The 10,071-nt window shown below is 41.3% G+C and overlaps 1 protein-coding gene across 1 annotated transcript in view; it reads left to right on the top strand.

The window, feature by feature from the left end:
* The window catches only part of LOC107693585 (serine/threonine-protein kinase PAK 3-like), a 68,241-nt gene that overhangs the window by 14,020 nt on the left and 44,150 nt on the right, over window positions 1-10,071 (top strand). The window contains exons 3-4 of the mRNA XM_016493027.1: window positions 8,339-8,491; window positions 9,729-9,903. Coding sequence (XP_016348513.1) covers window positions 8,339-8,491; window positions 9,729-9,903 — 328 coding nt within the window. The remainder of the gene's footprint in view (window positions 1-8,338; window positions 8,492-9,728; window positions 9,904-10,071) is intronic.

The raw sequence follows: 10,071 nt of genomic DNA, 5'->3' as shown, positions 1-10,071 counted from the left end.
CCTCAGCTAGGTAACTTACTGCTAGCCAGACCAGCATTATGACCATGATGATGAGTTGGTGACTTCTCAGACGTATTGTTCTATGGGATGCGCCATTTCCATCTATGTGCGCTCTGTGTATGCTATGGACTGCTTCCTCAGAGTGCCACGGTCACATAAGGTCTCTAGGTCTGTCTGGTAAACCGTCTCTAGGGCCCCTTAGCAACGGTATCTTTAAAATCCATGTTATGGTAAGTGTGCACGCAAAGTCTAAGTGCACTTCCTAAAATCCACGCTGTGGTAAGTTCGCACATCAAGCATTTTGTTGCGCTGCGGCTTCGTGCCCTTTCTTTGAGTCGGTCAGGCCCCGGTTCCACCTTGGGCACCACTCTACCTATGTATCCTCAGTGATACCTACTTTAACAGGGTGTTGCTACTAGGGGTCTGTTGAGACAGTTCCTTCAGCAAGCTCATGCAGAGCAAGCGGTAGCCCCCTGGGTGACAGGCCAAGACCTAGTACGGTTCTAGGCGCTTGGTCATATCCCCTTAAAGGAATCTCTTCCTGATTCCAAGCCTTTGAGCTCTACCCTGGGCCCAGGTGTCCTGGCCCTAACAGGTAAGTTTATGGGGTATGTAGCTTAGGCTTTTGGCCGTAGGGGATAATGTCACTGACAGCCGTCTAACCGTCCAAGAGGCAACTCCCTTAAAGCTTTGGTAGAGTTGCTACTTGCTAGTGTTCGCCTGTGGTTTGGCATGCACTCCCCTCAGCATGGGGTATACCGTTCCCCATAGCGAACTCTAGAGGATGCAGTTCGAAGTTCCCTCGAAAGGGAACGTCTCGGGTTACGTATGTAACCATGGTTCCCTGAGATGGATGACGGGTTATCCCGGCGCCCTTTTATACTGTGATCATGCAAGGCATTGCCCATAGCAATTGTCAGGCATCTACATTGTCATCTGAGGAGATTACAAAGATTAAACAAGTGGGTTTTTTTTACTCTAAAACATGAAATGTGGAGTTATCTACTTTTGCCAAAAAACGACTGTTGGAGTTATCTGCTTTTGCTATAAAACAAACTTTTAATATGTAAAAAAAAAAAAAACATACTTTCAATGAACTTTAATTTTGTAAATTACCTGTATTTGTTTAAGTTATTATTACTTAATCAAAACAACCCAACTGCAGTTTGATTGATATTACTTGGAATGCGCAATAAAAAAAAGTTATCGGGTTATCGGTTTTTGCAGATGAACTCTTCATATATATATATATATATATGTATATATGTGTGTGTGTTTGTACTGAATGGGTTAGATTTGGTTATGTTAGATAGTAAATTGTACTAAATCCTGAAATCACTTTTGGGAATCTCCCAATATGAGTTAATATCCATGTGTAGTTCATTTTAAGAGAAGAAAGAAATCCTTAAGAAATCCTAATGACATATTTAGATAAATTTTATGTAATTCCTTTTCTTCTTCTTCTTTTTCTTCTACATGCGCTACATGCATGGAAGTGTGTGTATATGTGTCTTTTATTTTCCGCCACCCATCTCATTCCTACAGGTGTTGAACACTTCTGTAATCTCTTCCTTACATTTCAGATTTAGAGACATTTTTTGAGCCAAATGCCAGTTTCCCATTGGCATAAATATGAAAATGTATGTGAAGTTTATTCCTGTCAGTGTGACCTTTACACAAATAAGGCTGCTGATTTCAACCTGGTTTTAGTTCAGGTTCACCTTGTACACTATATGAGTTTGTTTAATTCTTACTTTTTAGGAAGTAGTATTCTTTGTTTTAAAATGTCTTGATATTTTAATTATTTTGACAAAAGCTGTCTGAATTGAAGGTTCAGAATGTAGTTTATGAAGCCAAAGCTTCTTTTAGCAGCAAAAATTTCAAAACCTTTCATAATTCAGTCATCACAACATTGCAGCTGCTTTTAAAGGACATCGATTACAAACCTCACTTGTGTTGTCGATACGTGTGTTTGTATTGAATGGGTTAGATTTTGTTATGTTTGATAGTAAATTATACTAAATCCTGAAATCACTTTTGGGAATCTCCCAGTTGAAAATAACAAAATAAAGGGACTAAATAAAGAATTAAGTCTGTATGTTTTTTTCTACGGTGTAAGTTTAGGGTTAGGGTAAGGCAGGTGTAATTACCTTTAACAATAGAAGTCAATGGGAAGTCCCTCTGATAATATAAGAACAAACTGTGGGTTTCCTTTTGATTTGGTTCACTTGACATTGCATGAAAATTTAATTTTCCTCGAAAATACTACTGATGCCTCATTGAATAACGCCACTCAAGTGGACGAAATATGAGCAGCGCTGAACATTCTCTTAGAATCTTTTCCTTCAGACAACCATCTGCAAGAAGCTTTATTATCTATCAAGTTACACACCGTCATTTACATGCTGCAGCGGACAACGCTCTTCTCATCCCCTGCTGTGTTCCATTGAGTCTTCGGACTAAGACTAGGATGACCTTTCATGATTGCCTCTCCTGCACAGAGCCAATCAAACCATCTGATGGCCATAAGTCATGCGTCTACTGCCAGGGCTGTGCAGAGGCCGCGCTTGGGGGATTGGACTCTTCACACTGCTGAGACATGAGCCTCTGGACTCTTTAGCTTTGTGTGGCTGGTTGATGATTCAAGGTTAATGAACTCGCCCAATAGAGCTCTGCCACTCTCTTCCTCTGCTGCCTCCTTCGAGCCGAGGAGGAAGATGCACAAGATCCTAACGTGAACCTGTCAGGGTCAGGTGATAAGCTTGCACCGGCTCACAGCCCACGCACATCTCACTCCCACCCCCCACCGCTTCAGGCTCCTTTATGACTACTGATCTTCGCCCCTCCCCCGACGGACAGGATGTGGTGTCCTTCGGGGCTATGAAGGACACTGAGGATGATGATTGATGCCAGAAGGGTGCTCGGCTGAGGCCTGATCCCTTTTTTGTTGCACAACCTCATGGATCCTCCTCTTCTGTAGATGCTGCTGACAGAGTGTCCCCAACTAAGCAAACCAAAAGGCAACAGTAGTAAGGAACCCAAACTCCATCGGTGACAGAAATGGAGAAAAAAAAACCTTGGGAGAAAATAGGCTCAGTCAGGTGGCCAGGGCCCGGTTGCATGAAAGCCCTTACACTAAGAAATCCCTTAGTTATAAGGTCAAGGGTACCCTTAGTGAAACTTGGGTTGCATGGAAAAAAAAAAAAAACTAAGGGTCAACATAAGGAACTTTAAGGCTCTCATTTATTATCACCCCTTAATTATCTAAGTGTTCCATTAAGCGTTGCAACAAAGTCCTTATTAACTATTTCATCTTAAAAAAATTAAGGGACCAAAACAGCTCCCTTAAGTCATCTCAAATGCAATGGCTAATTTTATGTTTATTATCATTATTATTATTACGGAATTATTATTATTAGCACCTTATCTGTATCTTTACATCACAATACAAAAGATAACATCTTTGAAAGCAAAAGACATTTTACAAACTGCAAGCCAAAATTTTAGCGCTCATATGCATTATTTCACCTGCTTCTCGAACTGCTTTGAGGAACACCTGCAATATCAACTCGAGTAGGAGAGTCCTTCCCTAATATGTCTTTGACCAATTTCGCTGTCTCAGATAGGTCTTGTGGTGGTGGCCCTCCTTAATACAATTGTTAAATTGTTCCAAACCAAGCGTGATACTTTTTGCTACAATAAGCACGAGCTTTAATGTACCACCGTTTTTTCCAGCTGATCACATTGGGGAACGTGTACCTTCACGTCGTGTTACTGCGAAGGGCGCTCAGCATAAGCGGAGACATCAAATAAACACAGCGACACTCAACAGTAATCGCAATGTATGGTACAGCCCCTCTACACAAGTACACAAAAGCAGCACATTCCAGATAACAGCTTCTAATCGGAGCTAGACATGCAGTTGTGGAGCTTACCGGAATTAGATAGCACAATGGCCTGGGGAACTGTGTGTAAGTTGGCTAGGCTGCAGCAACGCTGGTACCGCCTACTACAGAAGTGGTGGTTTTTCAAAGCGAGGTCCCAAGTGGGGGTAAGGGGGGTTAATCTGACTCGTGCCCCATAGAAATCTAATCACATCATTCCTACCCACTGACAACCTATCAATGTCAGTATGAATGCTGATATCACAGCTACACACACTTAAGCGTAGAGGGCGTACAGCCGTCATCCGAACACTCATGTAAAAAAGCTACTGAAAACAGCCAGTTGACAGGGTCTTGGCCCTTCGAAGTGCAACAATTTTCGAAGGCTCCCCACCTATGACCGTAGAGACGTCTAGTAAACAGAGCGCTCACCTCTGAATGTCTTTTCCACTTCCAGTGACAGTGAGTTTAACTTCGGCAAACTCTGCCATGTAGCCAGACTCCATATAGGCTGGAAGCCAGACTGAGTCGCTCGCTCGAGAGGGGATCTCTCCTCAAGGAAATTAGCCATTCAGGTCCCGAGAACCAGGGCTGAGTGTGCCCTGTGCCTCGACGTATGTCCGCCCTGCGATTGAGATGGCCGGGGAGACAGACAGCTCAACAGACTAGAGGTGCTAGTCTGCCCACCTTTTCAGGCTCGTCACAAGCGTGAGAGGAGGGTGAGAACGGGAACCGCCTTGTTGTCCATGCCGTGCTGTCCATGCAAACAAGAACATGCTTGTGATGGACTTAAGTGTAGAAACACATAAGAGACAGGTGAACTGCTCCAATCACCAGGCAGGTCATCAGGTAGCCTACTATTTCTCTGTGTCTGTCCAGGCACAGAATGCCGGGCAACCATTGCACAAGGCTGCTGTTGTTGTAAAAGGCTGTGCTCCTCCATAGGGCCATCACTTCTAGGCATTTGCGAGTCACCAAGATGCGAGCTCGAGTGTGTAAAGTCAAGTCAAGTCACCTTTATTTATATAGCGCTTTTAACAATACAGATTGTGTCAAAGCAACTGTACAGCATTAATTAGGAAAATAGTGTGTCAATAATGCAAAGTAACATTAGTAAACACTCATTTTTCAGTTAAAGGCCGTTCATCATTGAATTCAGTGATGTCATAATCCAGCTCAGTTCAGTTTAAATAGTATCTGTGCAATCAAGTCAACAATATCGCTGGAAATGAAGTGTCCCCAACTAAGCAAGCCAGAGGCGACAGCGGCAAGGAACCAAAACTCCATCGGTGACAGAATGGAGAAAAAACCTTGAGAGAAACCAGGCTCAGTCGGGGGGCCAGTTCTCCTCTGGCCAGACGAAACCAGCAGTTCAATTCCAGGCTGCAGCCATGTCACATTGTGCAGAGGACTCAACTGGCTCCTGTGGTCTTGTCCCGGTGGCCGTCTGAGACAAGGTCTTTACTGGGGATCTGTATCTGGGGCTCATCTAGTTGTCCTGGTCTCTGCTGACTTTCAGGGCTGTAGAGGTCCTCTCTAGGTGCTGATCCACCATCTGGTCTGGATATGTACTGCTGCAGTGACCATCTGATCTGGATACATTTTGTTTATTTTTTCAACCCAATCGCTGGGTTGAGCCTCTTGGGTCATTATGTTGGGTTATTTTTTCCAGTGTTGGGTAGTTTTTGTGTTACCCAACTCTTGGGTTAGTGGCTGGGTCAATCTCACTGATTGGTCCCTATATGTTGCCTTGCATATAATAAAATGATTTACAGCACAGTAATGGTTTTATAGATCAAATAAAACATACAAAAACTTGTATTTTACCGAAGAAATGCACCAATTTGGCAGTGTTGAGAACCTCTCTCTCCTGAAGAGGATGAAAAAGCCTGCAGGCTCAACCCAAGTGTTTGGTTAAAAAAAATTACCCTGCATTTTTAGAGTATACTAAAAATGCTACTGACATGCATTTCTACTTATATTCTAGATTAAGAACTAAGCACGGAATCAAAGTCTTTCTGTATTAGAATTTTATTCAAATAACCCTTATTAAAATTTTTACTACAAATCGGTTACAATAGTTAAACCATGGTAACCACAAATTAGCCTTAGTGTTGCTACACTAACCATAGTTTAACCAAGGTATTTGTAGTAAAATTGTGGTTATACAAATGGTAATCAATATGCCAAAAAAATAAAAATAAACTGGTGGTTACTACGTTCACTATAATAAAACCATGGTTAATTTTCGTAATGAACACCTACATTTAATTTTTAGTACTAAATTTGGTCCTGTGATGATGATTTTGTTTAATTATGTTTCCGAAATTAAATGTTTCACTTTAATTTCTCCCTACGCAGTAAACTACTTGGGAGAATGAGCCTCCAACATATTCACTTTCTAACTTTTCAGAGTTTATGGTTATAGCGCCACTTAACGGTAAAAGGCAGCAAATAAACATGCCTATTGTTGCCGCCACAGGAAAAAGTATTAATCTGGTTGAGAACATAAACACTTAGGTAAGGGTGACACTTAAGTTGCAATGCTCTTAACCCTTGCCTCAGGGATTTTTTTTCTCCTCAGGGATACCCCTAAGTCAAATCACTTAAGGGCTTTCATGCAACCGGGCACAGTTCTTCTCTGGCCAATATGCAATGCAGTCCACCTCGCCTACTGTCACAATTTACATACCAAAGCATGGCAGGCACAGCCAGGAGTATCAGAGTGGGTTATGAAATCTCTCTCAGAGGAGTGTTCGCAGAAAGTGATCTGCTCTCTTGCAGTCTTCAAGTTAGGGCAGTCTCCTCCGCTAAAATATTTTCAGAGGATGCTCGAACTGATGGCTGCTGCATCAGCAGTGTGCAGATTAGGATTCCTGCATATGTGACCACTTCAGCTCTGGCTAAAGAGTTGCATGCCTCCGAGCATGTGGCATCCAATTTAACACGTGACTTTTTGGATGCTTTGGCCCACTGGCACGATATGACATTGTATCACCAGGGTGTTCCTATTGGCCAGGTGATCAAGAGAAAGAGTATTACAACAGATGCGTCAGGCAGGGACTGGATTGCGGTACAGACATACTATCAAGGGGTGGGGTGATTCACAGATAATGGGGATTATACCCTTTGAATGTCAATATGATTTGGAGTTTATTCGACAGGGCGGAAGTGGACTATCCAGCTGAGGAGAGACGCATCCCTGATGATATGATATGGCATCCCTCCCCAGAGTTATGGAATCTTTGTGTCTAGCTGCTCAATGGAGCTTGCCAGCACAAGATGCGCTTTCTCAGTATGTTAAACACTATCTTCGAGGCCAGGGCTCCTTCCACTAAGGCATCTATACACACATAAATGGTTTTCACAAATTGGTCCAGATTGTGGGGCAAAGACCCGTTTAACTGTCCAATAACAATAAATCTTTACTTCCTTTAAGAGTGTTTTTTTCCCCGTACATCCTCTACATTGAAAGTGTATGTGGCTGTTATAAAAGTATTCCATACTCACTTTGATAATTGCCCAGTCAGTAGAAATAATCTAGGGTGTGATTCTTAAAGGGTGCAAAAAGGATGAACCCCCTCGCCCTTCCACCCTACCAACGGGACCCCCATTCAAGCCATTGCAGTCATGGCGGACTCATGAACGGCCTGCCTGTGTCTAAGCAAAGACTGTCACACTGGAAAGTCACACTGGATTGTCGGCACATTATATGTGTGTTTGTGTAACTTGACATACTTGAGCCACAACCCCTCACTGTAACACGTGATGTAATTTTATACGCTCTGAGGCAATGTTGAGTGAACTAAATCAAAAGGAAACGTCTCCGGTTACTCACGTAAACTTGGTTTCCTGAGATGAGGGAACGAGACATAGCAGAAACTAGCTCAGGATCTTGCAATTTGCCATTTGACTTTGTAAAGGGTCTATCTATATGGGCAGTGCATACCAGCATAAGGAATAGTATACAAGCATACTTTCTTTTGCTGCAGCGTATAGTATGTATACTGTGCATAGTATGTAAATTTATGCATAGTATGTTAATGTATCAACGATGCAATTTGTTTTAACTGTGATTTTCTCTTTGATGAATGAACCAGAAGTAATCACAGCCATTTTGACCCATTATTAAAAAAAAACACTTAAAAATGTAAAATAACTGTTTTTATTTTTAAGACTATAAATTATCCAGTTGTAATCTTAGAAATAAAAATTTATTTTGCATTTTTAAATAAAACAATGCACTGTAGCATACTACTGTTTGAAACAGTTACTGTGGAGTAATCTCTACAGTTTCATTTGAGAAGTAGTCCTAATTAAAATTGCTAGATATGAAGGCTACGAATGAGCAGTAGGCTACAGAGATGCATTTGTGATATCTATTGATTGTGGCTCAAGTGCTCAACCCTGTTTGCACTCTGCGCATATGTGTGTGTGTCTGTTTGGGAGTGCAGCAAGGGGCTAAGACGACTTCTGAACCTCCTATTGCACCTCCGGTGTCTGAAGAAGAAGATGAGGAAGAGGAGGACGAAGAGGAAGAAGAAGATGAAGACGATGATGATGAGGCTCCACCCATCATTGCCCCACGACCTGAGCACACCAAATCTGTTAGTACAGCATGATAATTTTTAGATATTAGATACATAATACATTATGAACCAAAAAATTATGTACAAAAAATCTGAGACTTAAAGGGATAATTCACCCAAAAATGAATATTTTCCCCATGATTTACTCACCCTCAAGCCATCCTAGGTGTATATGACTTTCTTCTTTCAAACAAATACAATTGGAGTTATATTAAAAAATGTACTGGCTCTTCCAAGTTTTATAATGGCAGTGAATGGGGGTTGAGATTCAATAGTCCAATAGAAGTCCAATAAATTGCGTCCATCCATCATAAAAAAAAAAGCTCCACATGGCTCTGTGGGGTTAATAAAGGCCTCCTGAAGTGAATCAATGTGTTTTTGTAATAAATATATCCATATTTAAAATTTTATAAACCGTAATCTCTATCTTCCGCTAACTGTCGTACGCGCCTACATGAGAGAGTGCGTTCCAGTGGATGATGTAGGACGTAGGTGTAGCGTAAGCTCCAGTGAGAAGTGAAGAACGTGGAAGTGCAGAGGAGAGAGCAAAGCAAAACACAGGTCACGAATTAGAAGTACAAAACAAGGATTTGTAAAGAAAAATGTCCGAGGATTTCGATATAAGCCTTTGCTAAACAAAGGAAACTTTGCTTCCTTTGCCCCTGTAAACAAAACTTGGTTCTCGTGAGACTAGCATATTCTTATCGGTGTTATGAGATTTTCGGTCTCTTATAATTTAGGTTTCAGTGGGCGGAGCATACATGAATATTCATGAGTTTCCCAGACATGCTCGTGGAACTGAGAATTTTAGTTAATGCTGTATCTCAGCAGGTTTACTGGAATATTTAAAAAAGGTACCGGAATATAAAAAAAAAAAATGTGCACTGCAAACTAATAAAAACATTATAAACTGTCACGAAATGATGAACAAATGTAGTTTAGGCCTAAGTTTGCGCAACGCTGGAAATATATTTACCTCTTTTTTAAATATTCCATTAAACCTTCTGAGATACAAGGAGCGTGAACTAAAAAATTGTCAGTTTCACGCACATGTCCGGGACACTCATGAATAATGAGGGTCATATAAATCATGGGGTCATTTTCATTTTTGGGTGAACTATCCCTTTAAAGTCTCTATTTCATCTTGTTGCCTAGGAGAAACAATTAAGAAATGTATAATTTCTCGTATTTCCCTTTCTTTTTCTCTTTACTATGCATATCTCTGCTTTTACTCGATCACTGTATCTTTCTGTAGATCTTCACTCGCTCTGTTATTGAGCCAGCTGCACCTCCTGCTTCTGTCAAAGAGGACATGACCCCTCCAGAGTCTCAAGTACAGCCAGAGAACACGTCCAGTACGCTATACCGTCACACTGACCGACAGAGGAAGAAATCCAAGATGACAGATGAGGAAATACTGGAAAAACTCAGTATGTAGGCAAGAGTGTTGCTTTTAGCTGTATGTATGACAGTAGAATATTATTTAACTGTTATGAGATACTATAGCAACATTTGGTTCAAGGGCTCCAGTAATCTTAGCCTTTAAAAGGTTATATCAACTCATAAATGCAAAAAAAAAAAAAATATATATATATATA

This window comes from Sinocyclocheilus anshuiensis, unplaced genomic scaffold (genome assembly GCF_001515605.1).
Source record: "Sinocyclocheilus anshuiensis isolate Anshui unplaced genomic scaffold, SAMN03320099.WGS_v1.1 scaffold1702, whole genome shotgun sequence".
Taxonomy (NCBI): Eukaryota; Metazoa; Chordata; class Actinopteri; order Cypriniformes; family Cyprinidae; genus Sinocyclocheilus; species Sinocyclocheilus anshuiensis.
The sequence above is the reverse complement of the archived record's forward strand: the minus strand, read 5'-3'. Positions and strand labels throughout refer to the sequence as shown.